Source organism: Amborella trichopoda, chromosome 11 (genome assembly GCF_054954075.1).
Source record: "Amborella trichopoda isolate Santa Cruz 75 chromosome 11, AtrichopodaSantaCruz75HAP2 v2.0, whole genome shotgun sequence".
In the NCBI taxonomy this organism is placed as follows: Eukaryota; Viridiplantae; Streptophyta; class Magnoliopsida; order Amborellales; family Amborellaceae; genus Amborella; species Amborella trichopoda.
The window spans coordinates 8,796,758-8,819,076 of record NC_142346.1 but is presented as its reverse complement, the minus strand read 5'-3'; the positions used below and the strand labels follow the sequence as shown (position 1 = coordinate 8,819,076).

The following is a 22,319-nucleotide window of genomic DNA, read 5'->3' as shown; positions in this document are numbered from 1 at the left end:
ACTCTCGAGAATGATTCCACTTCTAGTTAAAAGAGTGTCAAATTTTCCATTCCCAAATTTGAGCAAATTAAAAGTAGAGCTGAAGGAGCATGCTATACTATAACTCACCCGGGCAAAATAGTGGCTTGGGAAATTCTTTTTGAGTCCCATTTTTGGGAACCATCTTAGTATCACTAGAAGATTATTATCAAAGAAAAGTATTTTGTTTTGACATCTTGAACATCTAAACCTTTCCCCCCAAATATTGGATGGTTCCTATGCAATTTTGGGATGTCACTTTTTTTAGACATATAGAGAGTGGGATTTAATTTGTGGGAAAATATTTCTATATCTTTATTTTTAGGTTTCATTTCTTGATAAACTTAAGGTTTCCAAAAGATATCTTCTAATCCTTTGGTCATTTTAAACTTATTTTTAATCTAAACAAATGTGAGGAAAGCATGCTCTTTTTAAAGTCAATCCTTTCTCTCTTCACTTATATACTCCAAATTTCTCTCTCTCTCTTTTTTCATGTCTTTCACTCTATCTCCTCTCGTGTTTCTCCAAAAGCAAAAATCTTATAATATTGAAAACCAAATCCTCAATCTTCACTTCATGAAACTCTCTTGAAACTGCATTTCTTCACTTCATGAAACTCTCTTGAAACTCCATTGCCTGTTTGATGGAGATTACACACTTCCCTTCACCGTAAAGCTTCCTCTGAACACCAGACGAACCCATCAAGGCCTAAAGCATCTGCTGCCTTGAAAGATGCCCTAAAGCTTTGTATTCTCCATTTCCTTGACCACAATTTGTCTTCACATTTGAGTCGGAAGGCATCGACTTCAACACAGAGATTTGAGCAGTCAGAAACCTAATGTATTTGTAAGCCTCTCGAAGAATACTCGCAGTGTCCATTTTACTCTCCCATGGCATTAGTTTCTCGAGGCTCCTAGTTAGTTCGCTGATCTCTTCCTCCATTGACGATCATAAAAGCTCTGAGGCGCCATTGATGAACTTGAAGAATAGAAATTAGGGGTATAATGAGTTGCAGAAGATGGAAGTTCCATGGTTGATGGTCCAGATGGTTCATTGAAGTTTCAGAGGATGCTAAACCGAGAGATGAAGGACCAAGAGGAAAAACAAGGTCAGAATGAGTTGGAGATAAGCCCGGAGTGGAATCACCAGTAGAGTGAACTGACTGGTTCGGGCTTGTCTTAGAACTCACGCCCTCTACAAAGTGCTGAAGGACGTGTTCGAGAGTGTAGCATTAACTTGATCTCAAGCATTAATGTGAAGCCTCTTCCTCTTCAGCTCCCTTAATGGAGGATTGAGAATAACAAACGGCAGAAGGAGAAGATGTTAGTCTCAATAATGAAAATTAATAAATAAATAAGCAACTTACCCGAATCTGTCTTTAAATCATAAGAGGGACTTAAGGTTTCATACCAAAACCTATAGACCAAGCCATCTGGTGACAGACTACCTTGAGTGTCATCTTGGTAAATCTCCTTCACCTATTTTTTATCATTCTCTATTTTACTTGAGGGGTTAACGTCTTTTTATAGAGAACCATCTTTTGTAACTCTCTCATTCATGGTCCATAGGAGTTGAGATCCAAGTATAACTCATGCCTTAATTTTTTTAAGTGCAGCCAATTAGGATTAACAAGTTGTCACCAAATTGTTAATCCTATGCAATGAGCTATACCTGTCATTAGTGCACTAATGACTCTCACAATAGGATGTCATTCAAGCATTCCTACATCTTGATAAAAGATATTTAAAAATTAAATAAGTTTGTACATCTATAATATAAAAAAATAATTCTTACAAAGAATCCAAACAAATCATTGGGTTTTCCCTCCAGTGACAATGAGTTTTCCCTCCAGTGCACCATCCTATAAAAGCTTCAAAATGGATCCTAGTATATGACATTGCCTCATGTCAACCACATGGGATTTCACATATACTATTCAACATCGCTTTTGTACCATTATTGAAAAAAAAAATTCCCAAGATAAAGGGGCTTGATAGGCCATATTTCCAACATCTCACACTTGGACTTTTAACTTCTTGTACATGGCATTGCCTCATGCATTCTACATGAGATTTCTATATACCCAGCCTAAAGGCTCTTTGACATATTATATATGACATTGCGTCATGTTTTCCACAGAAGATTTCCATATACCTTGCCAATGTGGTCAAACACTACACTTGGATTTTTTTGCCTCAATGATTTTATATACGGCATTGCCTCATACTACGTGCATGAGATTTCTCATATACCTTATCAGAGTGGTCATACACCACACTTAGATTTCTTGGCCTAAATAACCTTGTATATGGCATTGCTTCATGCTACTTGCATGAAGTTTCTTATATATCTTACGAATTATTCGCCAACACGCTAAATTTTGTTTACATCTTTCTTTTAGCCAAGAGAAAAAAAAAAAAGGCCTATTGCTTTCGCTTGTTTCTTAAACATGTCATCCACAACTGGTTTTTAAGTCCAAAGCTCATATTCGAATCATAGGTCAAAATAATAAAAACAATAATAATTTGACAAAGTTGTTGGTATTATTATATACATAAACAAATCTTTAAGTGGTCTCAACCTTAACAATAATAAAAGAAAGAAACGTAATATCATTTCTTTTTGACATGTTCAATAAGTTTCAAATTGATGATATTATCAAACTATTCAATAATGGCTCCCACTATTCTCAATATGTGGTTGTCATCATAATAACAAAAATAAGTCCAATATAGTCTAGCATGTTAGATCAGTAATTGCTCTCACTTTTTTCATGTGCACTGATAATTGTAAAGCTAACAAATTCAATTCTAATTTGGAAAATGATGATTTACTCCCTCTATCTAATGAACAACTATCACCAATATGATAATTCAATCTAACATGATACATCATTTTATATATATATATATAATGTCATTTGGATATATACAAAACTTGATAAGATGTCAATGATAATTACATTGAAAAATAATAGCTCAACGTCATATCCTTATGGGTACAAATTTAATTTTCTAAATAAACGAAAGAGTACTAAGCAAAAAAAAAACATCGAAAAGTAAGTCACAACTTATTAATCTAAACAAAATATTCTTAATGTTTGTAGAAAGCAGGAAATAAAATTCTAACACAAATATACATATATTGTTAAACTTGAAATATTCATAATCATTGATCACCATGAAAATTTTCAAATCAAGTATCTCTTTAAATAAAATTGATAACCAATATATGTCTCATCATAATATGTATAATTGTTAGAGGCCCATGTTGGAAATAAATACAAATATCATCCAACCTTTTTCTATAATATTTTTTTTTTTTAATAATGAAGAACGAGAGATAGAGACTTGCGTATCCATGGAGAGAGAGAGAGAGAGAGAGACTAAATTTCAAAATAGGATTGCGCATTGATTTGGATTTATTTCATGTTATTAAGATAAACTATAATGTCAACAAATTATTAATTAAAGGTAATAAAGAACTTACCACAAAAGCTTTGTAATTGAAACCTACTAAATTTTAATTTAAGGCAATAAAGAACTTACCATAGATGTTTTATAATTGAAACTTGCCAAAATCTAATTTAAGGCAATAAAAAACTTACCACAAATGCTTTATAATTGAAACCTTCCAGAATCAAATTTAAGGCAATAAAGAACTGACCACAAATGCTTTATAATTGAAACTTGCCAAAATCTAATTTAAGGCAATAAAGTATTGGTGGTATAAGACCAATGGGCTAGAAATGCAATCTTTTAAAAAAAATTCATTATATAAAAACTCAAGGGTTTAAATGCATGAGTAACTCAATACATATATTCAAGCCTACAAACATTGTTAATACACATTTGAATAATAAAATTCAACCCTAATAGGTCCCTTACAAATCCCTTATTCAAAAATATAATTAGCTCAATACAATTTTCAAATATTCACAATATATATCTCTACAACATATTGCAAGACTTGTACTCGCAATTCCTCATTATATCAAAATTATATGATAATTTCATCTCCATTCTTCATCCTCATCATATATTATAGTTTCTCATATACATCGTACACTTGATCATAATAATTCAATAAGATTTCAATTCGCATAAACAAATAATGCATAGTATTAAAGCTCATACCGCAAGATTAAAAAACAATATCAATATTCATACAATTTAACCAATCATGAATCCATTTAATAACTGTAAATACATCAATTAACATGCAAACATATATGAGGAAACCATGATTCGAACCCCTTGTACCCAGGCCATGAAAATGCCTTTTGATGACTTAATTTTATCCCATTTTTTAAGGCACGGGTGATAATAATAACTCAAGGAGATCAATCCAATGAGAAGCAAATGATCACTTTTATTTCACTTAATGGGGATCAAATCATGAGAGAGATATGTATCAAAATAGTCCTTCAAAGTTTGAGAGAGATACTATACAAAATAAGGAAGTTATGGTGAAACACGAACTTTTCAACATTAAAAAAGGAACTCAATAGACTATTTCATATGCTCAAATATGATGTAATAAACCTCTCATTAGTTGTATATCCTCAGTAAAAATTTCAGAAAAATAAAATCAAGAAAATCAAGTTAAAACTACTAAAGATCATGGAGTAAACAAGCTTGTCTACACATACCATGTGTATGGACTACAATATTACTTTAGAACTCTTCAAATATCAAGTTTTCAGGACAAAAAATGAAGAAAACTACTATAAATTAAGAATTACAACAAGCTTTGATAATGAAAATGATGTAAGAATTAAAAATATGAAAAGAAAAATCAATACCTTAATTTAAAAATATGAAAAGAAAAATCAATACCTTAATGAAGCAATAGTATGGGCTTGATCATATAAATGAGGGACAACTCTATGGAAGGGTTTCAAATGAAAGCTCAAGGAAGAAGATAGTCTTATGGGTGATCACATTTTTGTCAATGGCTCTCTCTCTCGCTCTTTGAAGTAAATACTCAAGTTAGGGTTATAATTGATCTCATAAGTTACTTTTATACTTAGATCATAAAAATGGATTTGATCTTGATCCTTGATGCCTTAGATCAATAGCACATGAGATGCGTTTATCCAAGCTACACATCCATATCTTATCACCAAGATCAATGGATGAGCTTTTAATACTATTCACTCCACAAGACCTAGGTTTATAGTCATTTTACCTTGAAGCTCTTAGCTCCATGTTTTATTTCTCATTAAGTCCAAATTCATGTCTATACTTTGCCCATGATTTTTGAATAATTTGTGAGAATCAATAACATACAAGGACATGGACATAAAGATAATATGGGACATCCGTACATGTGAATAAAATATTTTATGACACCACCAATAGGATTTTAACAATATTAAAGTTTCACATGGGTCAAGCTCATAAAGTGGTGCCACATAAGATATACCCACATGCTACAAAATCATATGTGGATAATATTATAAATTAAATTAATTCTCAAAATCTCATGACTTCACACATGCAAAAAAATAGCACATATGAGAGAAAAAAAACATGACTTAAATCAAACTTAAGTCATAACAATATATAACACTTTAAATAACAAGATAACATGTTATAACATAATACCAGCAAAAGAATTAATGACAAATAGGTCCCTACATGAATATGATGTCAGCATGATGTCATCCACGAGTGGGGAGGTGGGGGTGCCACGTGGCATCCCTATGGCCACTTGGGATCCATGTGGCATCCCTATAGGATGTCTTTGTTTGGTATTTATGTCAAACAAATTTGAAAATCACATTTTTTATTGTTTAAAAAATTTGAAAAATTCTCCAAAAATCCCAAAAATTCTCTAAATGACTTTTTAAGATTATTACACAATTTCTCATTAATATAAAATATTTTATTATCAATTTTAGATTAATTTTGACTAAAAGTAAATGAGATATCTAAACTTATAACACTAGTTGGAGTCTTCCAATGGGCTAACCTGAATGACGTTCCATCGGTGTCTCAAGCCGACCCAATGGACTTATGCTCTATAGTCTATGACAAGGACATATAATTGGTCACATCAAAGTCACTGAGCTAGAGCTTCCCATCATCGGGGGTTCCATGGATTACTAGTGCACCCCTGTGGGACATGTTCATACTCAAATACTGGGGTCCTCTCATAGCACATGTGTGCTAGCTCTTCTAAGTCAAATAATACTATAGAAGAGTGGCTTTTCCATATGATTGTGGGTGCACATGCCATGGAACGGTCTCATGTTAGGATACGAGCTCATGTCCCATGAGCCGACCATTTCATACATGGCGAATATCACTTTTAAATACTCGAATTCTATTAGTCTTGATTGGATTCTCCAAGCCCTAGCTTATCACATCAACTATGAGGCATTCTAATCAATATAGTTTTGACTGGGAGGTGACCCTCACACCTCCTCGAGAGTTCACACTATCAAAATGTATACTCTCAATGCCTCAAATACTCGGGGGATATGAATCTGGGCCCCAGTGCGCCAAGCACCCATATTCAGTATCTCTCTAACTCCCACTGAGCATAAGACTATTGACTTTAAGGTATTAAAAGGCCATATTGCCAACATTCTCCCACTTGGCCTTTTAAGGTGTTATAAGTGATTCTCTCTCTCATTCTTATACACAATGATTATAATTTAAAACATCAATTCTCTACCATAAAAACAATACTCATATGAAGCAATAGAGCAAGCATCAACATCCAATTTACCTTTCTCAATCTCATATCATGCACAAGCGTAAATCATTATATGCACTATAAGCGTAGTCAATCAACATGGTCCATTAACATAATCAATAGTCATGAACTAATAAAAGCAAGGGTGGTCAAACATATGCAATCACCAGAGCAAATTTTCATGAACTCTTTCTATGTCTGGTGTATGTCACATAAACTATAAATCACAATTTAAATGTCTTTGTTCTCCTTCATCCACATTCAAATATCATGTAGTTTATGTGTCAACATTTCACATCATATTCATGCCAATGCTTGACATACTAATCTATTAAATGCTAATTGCGGAAGTAATCATCATCTTCAACAATCACATATTCTAATAATGCAATGGGTATCCCTAAAGGAAAAGAAATATGGGAACATTTGACATGACAAAGAGAACAATACTTGCATGGGCAGAATGGTTGACAAGATATATGTTATGTGTTATAGTCGTCCCATCACCAATCTTATGTATCTCTTATGTATTCTCAGGTTTTCTAATCACTTTTATACAAACTTTTTTGTGCATGTTCATGACAATTTATACTCATAAAGATTGAGATATATGTTCACATCCATCTTCTTACTTGCTCTCCTAATAGACAACCAATTGTATTAAGTCATATGCATATAGTCCATACATAGATAGTCACTATCAGTGTGACTAGCTTACAAAATGAGGTGTCATTATCATCATGTGATCATGTCATAATGCACATATAAGTATGCAGCTCTACATAAGGTCTCACATTCTATTGAAAACATTTTCAAGTGGCTTATGCGTACTCCACTAAAAGGCCTACTAGCATTTTAGATACCAGTAGAAGCTATCTAATGAATCATCTATGTGAAAGTGAATACATATGATCACCATGGCATGAAAAGCATGTATAGACAAGTGAGGATCTATTATCGTAATGTCACACAATTAATCATTGAAAATTCAAAAGTCTATCAAAGAGATGCCTCACAACTCTAACAAGTGACATACCTCTAAGTGACTTAAAACTTCTCATTGTGGTACTAAATAAAAACAATAATACTTATAATACAGTGGAAGAAAACGTCTCCTAGGTTCATAAAATGATCAACTTTCAAATAAGAGGTCAAATACTCTTTTTGGCTTTTATTTACAAATCATTCTTATTCAATACCTCTTCCAATTTTCTCATAAGTGAAATTAATTTGAGATATTAGTGTTTCTAAAATCAATATCAAGGGTCTTTCTTTGATGATGGTTTTACTACTAAAACTTACTAAATATGCTCCCACTGAAACCAACAAGGTTGTCTTTCAAAATAACTTGAATTTATGAAACAATTTACTTTACGTAAAAATTCAAAGGCATAGAGAACCATCTTTTGTAACTCTCACATTCATGGTAGATAGGAGTTGAGATCCAAATATAACTCATGCCTTAATTTCTTTAAGTGTAGCCAATTAAGATTAACAAGTTGTCACTAAACTCTTAATCCTATGCAATGAGCTAAACCTGTCATTAGTGCACTAATGACTCTCATATTATTATGGCATCCAAGCATTCCTACAACTTGATAACATATATTTAGAAATTAAATAATTTTGTACATCTATAGTATAAAAAAACAATTCTTACAAAAAATCAAAACACATCATTGGGTTTTTCCTCCTATGATGTTGGGTTTTTCCTCCAGTGCAACATCCTATAAAAGCACCAAAATGGATCCTAGTATATGTCATTACCTCATATCAATCACATGGGATTTCACATAAACTATTCAATATGGCTTTTGTATCGTTATTGAAAAAAAAAAATTTCTCAGGATAAAAAGGCCTGATAGGCCATATTTCTAACATAAGAAGCACTTGAAAGATTTGCTTACAAAATTTCATGTCCTGATGATAAAGTAGAGAAATGATTTGAACCGACAATCAATAGCGCGGAGATTGGAGAATATGATGATACCAGGGCTTCTGAGGCACTCCTTAGAGAGAGATCGGGAAAAGCCTGAGATTGCAAACGGGTTTGTGGGTTTTGTGAAGCTCGTAAAAATGAGGGGAGAGCGATGGGAAATGTGAAGAGAAAGCAGGAGGGGAGAGAGTGCAGGGAGAGAGATGGGAAAGACAGAAAGAGAAGGAGAGCATAGAGATTTGGGAATATGGCTTATAAAAAAAGACGTATTTTTAAATGTTTAGCCTAAGAAAACAAGTTTAAATTATCTCAAGGGGTTAACAGAAATAAAATCTACAATTTTTATGCTCCAAAATATCTTGTAAAACCTTGGATCTATTGTGATATGAAACCTAAAAATAAAGTATATGAAGATATTTTTTCTTAAATTCTTTTTTTTTTTTCCCCTTTTCCTTTGAGGTTGGTCCTGGGTTCTAAAGATTAGATCCCCAAAATATGGGATATAAAAAATACTTCTAGCACTAGTTTTGCTCAAGGGAGTAAATGGACAGTAATACTCCCACAAGATTAGGAAATCTTTTAGCTTAAAAGTACATGGGTTGTTTTCAACTATTATACAAACTCAACACCCTCTCTTTCTCTCAGAAAAAGAAGCCCTCCTTCTTTTTTTCTAAAAAAAATGCATATTCTGCGCATCACTCTCAGAAGGGAAAAACAATGGTGCATAATCTTAGCAAAATCCATATGGGTAAATGTGCCCAAACATTCTACAAACTCGAAAATAAATTCTTAGGGGAACACCCAAAAAGAATTACAAACCCGGCCCCACAAATGACACAATAATAACAAGCTGAATATACAACAAATCTATAACCCCATCTCCAATAAATACTTCCATAAGCATAAAACAATATGCCAAACAATATGCCACATTAAAATGTGCGTGAGAGATAAATATTGGTCTTTAACTGGGAAAAAGATATTATGATGATGATGACGATGACTTAGTCGCCATCCTCGAGACCCATCTCTTTGCGAGTCTTGCCAACAAACAAGTCCTTGGATTTAATCATTCCTGGGAATCGACCAATGAGAGTGGTGAATGGGAACTGGGCCACAGCTTCTCTCCTACCCAACGACACCATGGCCATTGTAGTCCCAGGACAATAATCTGTCAGCTTCTTCCCTCCCTTGATAAGTGCCTTCAAGTTCTTTGCTACCACTGCCGCATGCTTTTGTGCATAAAACCCTTGCTTGATTTCCTATTCCAAGCAAATTAATTTTCTAAAATAAATAAATGTATGCATGACTAATTAGGAGTAATTATATCCCAAAAATTACAGTCTTACCATGGTGAGAATAAAAACTCCTTAAATTTGTGCAAAAATACAGAGGACACAACTTTGAAATAAGTTTAAAACCGAAAAACCAAACTTGTCCAAAATAAATAACTTTATTTTTTGCTTCAACAACAGACTCAAAGGCATGTGATGCTCATATTGTCTTCAATAGGACTGCAAACGGCTGGGCCAGCTGTGGCCCTAGCCTGGACCTGGTCTTGGCCTAGTCCTTGGGCCACATCTTGTGGCCCAAGCTCTAGTTTTTCAAGGCCAGCCTGACCAAGCAGGGGCTAGGCCACATTGCCCAGTGTCAACCTTAGTCTCCAAGGTATTAGATGCCCCCAACATGAAAAATCCAAGCAACCAAATCTATGCCCCATGGGCACAACTATCCCTAGCAAAGTACTGCACAATCTTCTCTGAGTTGCATGCAAAGTAGAAGCCTTTGAGAGACCAAGTCACCAGGTTATTTGGCCTTCTGTATGCACTTGGCTTGGGTGGCGAGGTATGGCTTTCATTTGATGAAAATAAATTGAAAGCCCCCAAGTTTCTCTTAATTATAAGTCCTCAAAAGGCCAAGGAAGATTAGTAGTTATAAATCCATAGAGACCCGTTTATCCAGGCTACATGGGACAGCATGGGACTGAAAAGTTCTTTTAGCCATGCTCTACCTTAACAAACAACAGCCAAAAACTATAAGCTCTAGTTGAAGCATATTGCTAAAATCGCTCCCTTGGGTAGAACCCTAACCAGGGTCATTCTTAGGACTTAAATTTTGGGATGTAACCTCTATCAACCAACTTCAGGGAAGATACTTTAGAGCAGCCTTTGTTTATCAATGTAAAATAACCAAAGAAAAGGGAATTAAGATCACTTTGGGTATTTTCCTCGAGGAAAAAAGAGTAAAATAACAAAAGAAAAGAAAAACAAGTACTTTGGACATTTCACTTCAGAATAAAGAGAAATCAACATTATTTTAAACATTTTTCCCATGGAAAAACTGGAAACTAATTGTATTTGGACAATTTTCTTAAGGAAACAACACTTACCGGAACGTTGGTGATATCACCAATCGCAAAGACATTGCTTTTCCCTCTAACTAGGAGATGCTCATTGACCATGAGGCGACCATGTCGATCCAAGCACTCACTCAATACCCCCTCCCTGAGCCACTCTGTGCTGAGAGGCAACCCAGTGCAAATAAAACAGCAATCAGCAGAGACCTTAGTCCCATTTGATGTTTCATATGTCTTTTGGCCTTCTGATAGTTCGTCGAGCTTAACCTCTTGGTTTAGGAGCACATTCACATGCTTGGCCTTGAGCCAATCGAGAACCTTTGTAGAGGCCTTTTGCCCAATGAAGTCTAGTAACCTTGAGCCTCTGTGCACAATTGTCACCTGTTTTCCTGGGAAATCGACAACAATCTCTCCAGCAAGTTCCACTCCAGTTGGACCACCTCCGAGGATCAAGACTGAATCTGCTGACTGTAGTTTTTGGTACTCTGTTGCCACAAAAAAGAAAACAAAAAAAAGAGAGTGCAAATGATTTTAATTCAGAATAATGGGACTTCAAGATTCTATGGTCTACTAAGGAAATCTAGCTTGAGCTATTTCAGTTGTTTATAGAAGGTTTATAACCTTGACAGGTACATGCTTAAATGGTTGGACTTTGGAATACTGGTATGGAAGAACTAGTAAAGGCAATATAACTTGAGGGAGGTTATGAGTTATGACCATGCAGTGAGCATGCTTTTTTGGTGCAAACTCTGGTTTTAGGTTGACTGTCTGAGGTTAAAATTGAGGTTCTAAAATCCATTATATGTCGCGCATGGCTTGCCGGCTTTATTTGTCACTCAACCAGCCATGGCGACTTCAACAAAAAGAGGCCCTTCTTCAAATGTTTCAGAGTTTCAAATACTGCTATATTGATTGTAAAATATGATCATCCCCTTGTTGGGTGGAATACAGCATTTCTTGTATCTTCAAATACAACCACCAGAATGGAAAGGGCTGATTCAGACTAGTTTTGGCCAAAGTTCGAGTCGGGGGTCAAATAGGTGAACTATAAGAAATTCCTTTAATTTCTTTGATGAAAATTTCTCATTTGTGGGGAAAACTAAAAAATTCAACTAAAAGAACAAAATAATCAAGTGTCCGATTCTGTAATTACCCAACATATGAATTCAATGTGAAGGTTGGACCATGCAAAATTTTCTTACGGTTCCCTTTGGAAAATATGGGAATGATAATATATATTTTTGTCCATCTTAAGTAAAGAAGAAGGAAGTAGAAGGAAAAACAAAAAAAAATGGGCATAACTCAAGGAGGCTGCAAATTTCATGTTACCTGCTTGAAATTGTTGGAGCCTCTCCAGCCTAGTAAGCGGTATAGAGTAGGGATGTCCGGTCGCAATGACCAAATAATCATATAATATCCATCTCCCATCCGAAGTTAAAACCTCTTTCTCTGTTACCTTAACTCCGCTCGCCGTAACTAATCTCGTATTCCTAAGATAATCCTTGTGATTAATCAATGACCTCTTTGCAAAATCAGGCTCCACCTTTGCTCGAAGATTAGCCCATGGAATTTCATAATATTCTTTCCTGAAATAAAAATAAATAAACAATTAAAATTTCATTATCAATTATCATTTTCTTACTTTTCTTTTATTTATTTTATTGGGGAAGAAGGGAAGGGTTAGAATAACCATATTTCATTGCTCTTCTTGGGTTTATCAGATTTGCTAAACTTCGGTCATTAAATTAAAGATCATGACGTCAACCAACAAAAATAACGAATAAAATGAAAATAATCCGAAATCCAATGAAATTACATGAAAAAAAATTCTGGGTTCTTCGAATTAGGACTTGACGATGATAAGGAAAAAAAAGCAAAAAAACTACCAGCACCCATTCTTTTATTCCAATTCTAAGAGAACAAAGGGGGGTTTTGAGGGATGGGTCTTACGGATCAATGAGGAAAACATCGGCATGGAATTCGACCGATCGAGCCAGCAACGCTCCTGCAACTCCTCCTCCCACAATCACCACCCTCTTGTACTCCACAGAAGCTTCCATGGAAGATAAATTTAGCAGAGAATTTGGGGGTCGTCTGTCTGAACAGGGGATATAAATTTGGGGAAGGTTTGGAGGGGGGTTTAGTTTTAGTTATTTGTTGTTTTTGGCGTGTGCCGGTTTCTGATTGGTTATGCAGGAGTCGCCATGGTCGAACAGTCAATGACTCATTTACGCGTAGAAGGAATATTGGAACGGACCCTGTTTCTATGCGACCGAGCCCGCTTAAATGCGAGCTTAACTTTTAAGGATATATAATATCCAGGAGCATGAATATGAAAAAATAAATAACTTTTAGCTTTTAAGGATATATAATCTCCAGGTGCATGAATATGAAAAAATAAATAATTTTTAAAAATTAAAAATAACATTTTTAGTAAAAAAACATTTGAACAGGTAGTTTTCATTGTTTTTAAATAGATCACCCACTTGTATCTATTTTAAAAATGATCCATCTTTAAGATGGATGCTTTACACTTTTTGGACCGCATATCTAGAAATACGATTCGACCCGCTTGAAACAATTTTCCTATTGGAAATATCCCACTATTGGAAATATCCCACTCGGTTTCACGCGAGCGTTTAAAAAACAGGTTAGACAGGTTGGGTGGGGCACGGGCTGGACGGGCTGCTACTTGAATAAATTGTTTTCTCATATTTTCAACATTTTAAATCCTTGAAGCAATTGTTTTTTCAGGTTTACAACATTTTAAATCCTTTTTATTTCAGTTAACAAAAAACTAAAATTTCGTTGGTAAAACTCATGCCATCTTTGAAATAAAAAATAAAAAATTATCCTATGAAATGTGGCTTAAACTTCTAGGTTCGTGAACATAAGTTTCCTAACAAAATTTTTGCTTTAGGAAAATATCCCGTTAACATCATGTAGACGGATGGAAGGGTGGGGTACGTTGGATTTGGGGTATCCTCCTACAATCGCCACCCTTTTCTAAATCAATCATGATTAAAAAAAATGATTTTATTAAAAAATTGAAGATTAAGATTGAAAACCTATGTTGGACTTGGAGTCCATCCCTTATAAGCCTAAAAGACTAGAGAGAAGCATCCACTTATTCTTGGTAGAGTGGAAGGCAAAGGTAATCATATGTCCTGTATAATTCCAATTGGGGATAAAGTTGAGTAAAAACAAATTTATAAAAAATAAGAAAGATAACTCCTCTTTTTTTTTTTTTAGCATTAACTTATGGGACATTCTTTTATATCCCACTAATTTTCTCTCCAAGAACCCCATAAAACATTGATTTAAAGAGCTCTCATGCCTTCTATCAAAGGTTCTAATTTTATTATGTAAGTGACACTTCTAGTTTTTATAATTAAAAGTTAGCTTAGTGTGGCATGCATCAAACTCTCAATCTAGAAGAGCTTCAAGCACAAAAGAAAAAGAAAGATCTCACTAAGTACATGTTGGGTGAAGGTGTCCATTAAAGGCTTTATAAGTGCTAGTAAAGTAAAAATATATAGTGGAACATGAACCCAGTGGGACTGTGTCACATTGATAGTCATTTTTGGAAAAGCGAACCACCTTTATGAAAGCAAGACCTATATGATATTTTACCAGGGAATACAATTTTTTTTTAATGATAATAATCACCCTTTTTTATTTTGGTAAAAAGATCACTTACAGATGGTCTTGTTACAATCAATAAATATTTCAAAATAAAACAGCACAACAATAAAATAAAACTCAACCACTTGATGTCATTTATTCAACCTAATACTATGCTTGAGAATATAAAAATAAAAGAGAGCAAGTAAATAAAAAGGAAGATGCATGAGATTACCTCAACCGGGTTTATTATACCCCACACCGAGTCACCATATCCAATGATGCAAGATCAGCGGTCTAGTTTCAATATCGAATCGGGAAAATTAATTTCGACAAAATTAGGTAACCACTCTTAAATCTCTACAAAACCCTAACCCCAAAATTAACTAAAGGTTTAACTCTGACTTCCCAAACCCTTAATATCTATAGGTCAAAAGAGAGAGTGTTAAATCTCTACAAAACTTAACTCCAAAATTAACTAAAGCTTTAACCCTGATTTTCCAAATCGTTAATATCTTTAGGTCTAGAGAGAGAGAGAGAAGTAGACCTAGGGTTGGGGCATGCCCTTATGGAACTTTTAGAGAGAGAAAATATGAGAGGAGAGAGAGAGGTGTGGCCCTTAGGGAGGAGAGAGAGAGTTTATGGGAGAGAGAGAAGTGTGTAGAGATGGGAGGAGAACACCCCTATTTATAATGAAATTTAGGTCTAGGGTTTCTTATAGTTTGCCTCTTTCTTGAGATTGAATATGGACCATTGATCAAGGTGACTTGTGGGGTGAGAGATCGGAGCCATCAACATTATGGAAGGTGCATGAACCATTATCCCCTTTTCCTTAAACCATTTTCCCATTAATATATTTAAATAAATTAAATATATTAAAGATATCATGCATTCCATAAAATTGCATTATCCATCTCATATATTCCACAAGAATATATCAAAAAATATCAAGTTAATATTTACTATCTTAAATAGATAAGATATGGTCAATATTTACTACATTACAAATTGAACATATGTCATAAGATACGCTTTCCATATTTAAATAACTTGAACACAAAGTTATCAAAAAGAATCCAAAGGGGTGGGGCGTGCCACCCCTATGTGGCACATGTGGGCCCCTATCCATATGCCACATGGTGGGCCCATGTGCGCTATAGGCCCCCATGGAATTTTATAAATATTTTTTAAAAAATTAAATAAAAAATTTAATATTTATATTTGAATTTTCATAACTTTGTAAAATCAATAACTGTATTTTTATAAGTAAAAAAATCATAAATAAAATATTGAGAGATTCATTCAAATTCAAATAATAAAGTTAAAATTATTTCAATAATAAAATGAACAAATTAAATTAATATGATGGAAAATGATCCATATGGTTTTAGGAATTCAATCTGTAATTATGGGGTACTTCATCTTCAACTGTGGACTACAGACCACACTTGCTTTATCGAACCGATCCAGTGTTTCCTATGACCCATAGTTCAAGTAGGAGCTCATTAGCGAGTCATCAAAGTCTGCCTGATGAGTCAAAGGGTCGCAATCCCAATTTGTGGATTACATGTCCTCTCCTAGAGACGAGTCAAGGTCACCATGATCTTATGCAACCACAGCTCTATGGTGCATAGGGGTATCTCTCGCACATGTATACGCTTCACCCAAAAGGTGGATAATTGACTTTTTCGAACGATTTATCTATATGCAAGTCGTGTGATGGAACATGGATGAGGTTTTGGCCCCCGTCTCTATAGGCCTATCATCACACACAAGGGTCACACAGTCTCTCAGCTCACTCATCCAGGCATAAGCTCGGACCTTATCAATGGCTAACATAAAACCTTTCTAAGTTTATTCTTTATGCCCAGGGACCTTAGGTTTTCCAACCGACTGGACTAGATCGTCAAACACAGTCCAGTATCAGCAAACATCATTTGCTTAGTATGGTCATCGAGGGACAACACTTCCATTGAGTTTATGTTCCACTATGATAAATTTTTGTCATTACAAACTCATAAGAATTTTAAAGGCCACATAAACCCAACATCTCTCAATTGGCCTTTGAAGGCCTTACATTCTCTATTCCTCACTTTCTCTCATCCCCATCTCTCTCACATGTCTTACAAAAATATTAGGGACAACTCCCTTAGTCATAGGGTCTGCAACCATCAAATCTGTAGATATATAGCTGATCTCGATCTCTTTCAATCTTACCTCATTTATCAATTGATAAAAGTATGGTTTAATATGCTTGGAATTCTTATGAAACCAAGGCTCCTTAGAGACACAAATAGCCATCGTGTTGTCGCAGAAAATTCGCACTGCCTCACAACGTATATGATGGAAATTAAGTTGATTAAGAAACTTCTTAATCCACACGCCCCCCTTGGTTGCTAAACAGCATGGCATATACTCGGATTCCATGGTAGACAAAGCCACAATATCTTGTTTATTTGACTTTCAAGAAACCGTACCCCCTCCAAGCATAAACAAATACCCAGATATAGACTTCGCATCATCTAGATCCGCGAGATAGCTTGCATTTGAATATCCCTCTATTACTATTTCAGTTCTCCCTTTATATGTGAGCGCATAGTTCATGGTCCCCTTTAAATAATTGAGAATTCTTTTTACTGCTTTACAATGCTCCTCTCCTAGATTGGTTTGGAAATGGCTCATCACACTCATGACGAACAAGTCAGGCCTTGTTCCTGTCATGACGTACATAAGGGATCCAACTACGCTCCTGTATGACACTCTCTCTATGGCTCTTATATCCATGTCTTCGGTAGGACACATTTTGTCTATTGCGGTAGACATGGGCTTACACATACTCATATTAAATTTTTCCAGTATCCTCTTATAGTAGGTTGCCTGGGAAAGTTGGATAGTCTTCTCTCTCTTGTTTCTCATTATCTTGATACCCAACACATATGAAGCTACTCCACGATTCCTTCATATCGAAGTGTTGTGCAAAGAAATTTTTCGTTTCTACTACTAGAGCAATTGAGCTACTAACAATTAGCATATCATCTACATATAATGATATAAAAACTGCATCACTCCCACTGACCTTTTGATATATGCAATAATCCTCATTATGTGTAAAGAACCCTACAAGAGCAAGGGTCTCTTGAAATTTTATGTACCACTGTCGAGATGTTTGTTTCAGTGTTATAAAGGGATTTATTAAGTTTGCATATTAAGTTCTCTTTCCCTTTCTCCTCAAATCCCTCGGGTTGGGTCATGTAAATTTATTCTTCTAAATCCTCATTTAGAAAGGCTGTTTTGACATCCATTTGATGAACCTCAAAGTCAAAATGGGCTGCTATAACTATAAGGATTCGGATGGATGGAAGTTTGGCAACAGGGGAAAAGGTTTCCTCATAATCTATCGCTTCTTTCTGGGTGAAATACTTTGCAACTAACCTAGCTTTGTATTTTTTTATTTTTCCTTCAGAGTTCAACTTTTTCTTGAAAATCCACTTACAACCAATGACCGTACACTTTTGAGGTAGATGTATTAATTTCCATACATGGTTTTGATTAATGGAAGCATACTCATCTTTCATGGCCTCTACCCAGTATTGTCTTTCAGAACAGGTCAAGGTTTCACGGCGAGTTCTAGGTTTTGAATCTGAATCTTTCCCAACTTTATCAAAATATTCTCCAAGGTAGACAAATTGTTCTAGGTAAAGAGGTGCTCTACTGACTCGGTTCCTTCGTCTTAGTTCAAGTAAAGGTTCACTTTCTTTAGGGAGTTCAAGATCAGGTTGGGTTGGTTTAGAAGTTTCAGCTTCAGGGTCTTGGACTACATCCTTGTTTTTGGCCTCCTCATAAAAGTTGGCTTGTTTTTTACTCAACCTTGCTTCAAGGAACTTTTCTTCGAAGAAGTGAGCATCGCAGCTTTCAATAACCACACATGTTTCAAGGTTGTAGAATCGATACCCCTTACCATGATCTAGGTAACCAATGAAAATGATTTTGACAGTTTTGAGTTGTAATCTGGTTCTATTTTGATGTGGGATAAGGATATGGGCTGAGCAACCCCAAACTCTCAGGTGTTTAAGGGAGGGAGTACGACCTGTGAAAATTTCGTGAGGAGTAAGTAGGGCAGCTTTTGTGAGCGTCTGGTTAAGGATGTAATATGCCAGTAATACGACTTTTCCCCAAAACTCCAAGAAGAGATTTGCATACTCTATCATACTCCTTACCATTTCCACTAAGCTCATATTCTTTCTCTCAGCTACACCATTTTGTTCAGGAGTATAAGGCATGGTGTACTAATGGATGATCTCAGTTTCAATGCACAATTCTTTGAAAAGGTCAGATGAAAATTCCCTACTTATATCGTTTCTAAGAAGTTTGATTTTCTGCTTGATTTGATTCTCTACCTCGGCCTTATATTTTTTGAATTTTTCTAGGACTTCTGATTTTGTTTGAATAAGGTACACATGGCCAAATCACGGGTGGTCAACTATAAAAGAGATAAAATATCTTTTCTATTTTTTGTGGTCACATTCATAGGTCCATATATGTCACTATGAATGATTTTCAATACAACAGTAGCTATTTTTTCCCTGGTGGTATTTTTCCTTATTAATTTTCTTTTCACGCAAAACTCGCACACTTTCGATAAATATCCCTTATAATTTTGAAGAAACCCGTCATTTTTCAATCTTTCAATTCGTTTGACATTAATGTGTAGTAACTTCTTATGCCATAGGGTAGCATCTAATTCATTAGGGGACGAGACATAAACAACATTCTCTTTCATTTCAATAGTAAATAGTCCATCTACAAGTCGTCCAGTCATGATCACATCTTTTCCTTTCTTGACCACCACTTTCTCCTCAATGAAAGTGGTTATGAATCCAGCCATAGAAATCTTAGGAACTGAAACCAAGCACTTCCTCACACTAGGAGCATAAAGTGCTTTCTTTAGGATTAAGGTGCTCTCACTCTTCAGTTTCAGCTCGAAATCTCCAACTCCAAGTACATCAGTCTTCTGATTTCCTCACATGTAAATATACTGTTGTCCTGGCCCCATGGGAGTGAAAGAATGGAAACCATCCCTGGTGTTTTTGACATGGGCCGTAAGAAGCTCCCTTGGGGTCAGCTAGCATAGATTCAAAAACCACACATGTCAATCCCTTGTTGCTCCCTCCAGATTTGTTGAACCGACAACTATTGGCTATATGGCCCACCTTCTTGCAAATAAAATAAGTTTGAGTCTCTTTCCTTGCTCCCTTATTTCCAAAATCTCTCCTTTTGAAATCTGTTTTCTTTCCAAAATTATTTCTTCCCTTTCCTTTCTTAAATTTAAAAGAAGATGGAGATTTTACCATATGCACGGCTTCCTTTAGAGTTGTTGTCAGTAGTTGCCTTAAATTTTTCCTCTCCTCTTTTGCTTTGATTGTAGTGATGAGCTCCTCCAGTTTTGGTGCTTTTCTTTTGGTTGAGATGGAAGATATGACGGTCTCCCATGAATTAGGCAGTGAATTCATAAGATGAATTATTTGCATAGATTCATTGGGTTTCATGCCTGTGACTTCCAACTCTCTGACTAGCGCACGAAACAAGTGCACATGATCTGCAAACTTGGTATCTTATGTTATCTTTAACTCATTATACCTCCTCCTAGCTATGGTTTGCTTCATAAGAGAGGGTTCTGTCAAGTTTATCATAAATCTCATTTGCAGTATAGATTGACTCATACTCAGAAGCATCAGTCATGGCAAATAAAAGAATGAGTTTGCATATCAGATTCCTCCTCTTCCAATTGGTGTACTCATCTTTAATGACTTGAGATGAGTCGTCAATTGGACGATGAGGTCGGTCCTCAAAGAGTACCTCAGGCAAGTTTTCCTCATAGAGCACAAATTTGATTTTTATTTTCCATAAAGCAAAGTTGGTGCCATCAAACCTTTCAGTTTTCAAGATCTCTGAGATGAAGGTATGAGCAGCCATATATTTCTATTCTCAAGCAAAAATAAGAAAAAACTCCTAATGGTAATCAAGTAAAACCAGCTCTGATACCAATGAAAGAAAGACCTATGTGATATTTTGCCAGGTAATACAATATTTTTTTTTTAATGATAATAATCTCCCCCTTTTATTTTGGAAAAAGATCACTTATAGATGGTCTTATTACAATCAATAAATATTTCAAAATAAAATAGGACAACAATAAAATAAAACTCAACCACTTGATGCCATTTATTTAACCTAATATTATGCTTGAGAATATAAAAATAAACAAGAGCAAATAAGTAAAAAGGAAAATGCCGGTGATTACCTCAACCAGGCGTATTACACCCCACACCTGAGTCACCACATCCAATAGTGCGAGATCAACGATCTAGTTTCAATATCGAACCGAGAAAGTTAATTTCGACCAAACTAAGTAACCACCCTTAAATTTCTACAAAACCCTAACCCCAAAATTAACTAAAGCTTTAACCCAGATTTCTCAAACCCTTAGTATCTTTAGTTCAAGAGAGAGAGTAGTAGACCTAGGGTTGGGGCGTGCCCCCTATGAAACTTTTAAAGAGAGAAAGTTAGAGAGAGAAATTTTGAGAGGAGAGAGGGGCGTGGCCCCTAGGGAGGAGAGAGAGAGAGGTGTATAGAGATGGGGGGAGAGCACCCCTATTTATACTGAACTTTAAGTATAAGGTTTCTTTAGGGTTTCCTATAGTTTACCTGTTTCTTGAGATTGAATATGGACCGTTCATCAATGTGATTTGTGGGGTGAGAGATTTGAGCCATCCATTCCATAAATGGGCCATCAACATTATGAAAGGTGCATGAACCATTATCCCCCTTTCCTTAAACCATTTTCTCATCAATATATTTAAATAACTTAAATCCTTTAAAGATATCATGCATTCCATAAAATTGCATTATCCATCTCATATATTCCATAAGAATATATCAAGAAATATCAAGTTAATGTTTACTATCTTAAATAGATAAGATATGGTCAATATTTACTATATTACAAATTGACTTCATGTCATAAGATACACTTTCCATATTTAAATAACTTGAACACAAAGCTATAAAAAGGAATCCAAAGGGGTGGGGAGTGCCACCCCTATCTGGCACATGTGGGTCCCCACCCACATGCCACATCGTGGGCCCATGTGTACTATGGGCCCCCATAGAATTTTATAAATATTTTTTTAAAATTAAATAAAATAATTTAATATATATTTTTGAATTTTTATAACTTCGTAAAATCAATAATTGTATTTTTATAGGTCAAAAAATCATAAAACAATATTGAAAAATTCATAAAAATTCAAATAATAAAACTAAAATCATTTCAATAATAAAATGAACACAGTTAAATGAATATGATGAGAAACATATCCATATGGTTTTAGGAATTCAATCGTAATTATGGGATACTCCACCTTCAACTGTGGACTACTGACCACACTTGCTTTATCAAACCGACCCAGTATTTTTCATGACCCACAGTCCAAGCAGGGGCTCATTAGCAGGTCACCAAAGTCTGCCCGATGAGTCAAAGGGTCTCAATCCTAGTCTGTGGATTACAAGTCCTCTCCTAAAGACGAGTCAAGGTCACTATGGCCTTATGCGACCACAGCTCTATGCTGCAAAGGGGTATCTCTTGCACATGCAGACGCTTCAACCAAAAGGTGGATAACT

General features: G+C 35.2%; 1 protein-coding gene across 1 annotated transcript; it reads right to left on the bottom strand.

Annotated features, from left to right (window-relative positions):
- Positions 1-9,367: 9,367 nt before the first annotated feature.
- On the bottom strand, positions 9,368-13,172 carry LOC18444405 (uncharacterized). The gene is made up of 4 exons (XM_006854578.4): positions 12,966-13,172; positions 12,345-12,601; positions 11,049-11,500; positions 9,368-9,921 (listed from the first exon to the last, which is right to left on the bottom strand). Exons 1-4 carry the CDS (start codon positions 13,073-13,075, stop codon positions 9,664-9,666), a joined length of 1,077 nt encoding a protein of 358 aa, XP_006854640.1. The 5' UTR covers positions 13,076-13,172; the 3' UTR covers positions 9,368-9,663.
- Between the last annotated feature and the right edge of the window lie 9,147 nt (positions 13,173-22,319).

Coding starts and splice junctions, on each gene's coding strand:
- LOC18444405 (XM_006854578.4), bottom strand. CDS start 13,075: ATGGAAGCTTCTGTGGAGTACAAGAGGGTGGTGATTGTGGGAGGAGGA. Junction 12,602..12,965: donor GATGTTTTCCTCATTGATCC/GTAAGACCCATC, acceptor TTTTTATTTCAG/GAAAGAATATTATGAAATTC. Junction 11,501..12,344: donor GCTCCAACAATTTCAAGCAG/GTAACATGAAAT, acceptor TTGTGGCAACAG/AGTACCAAAAACTACAGTCA.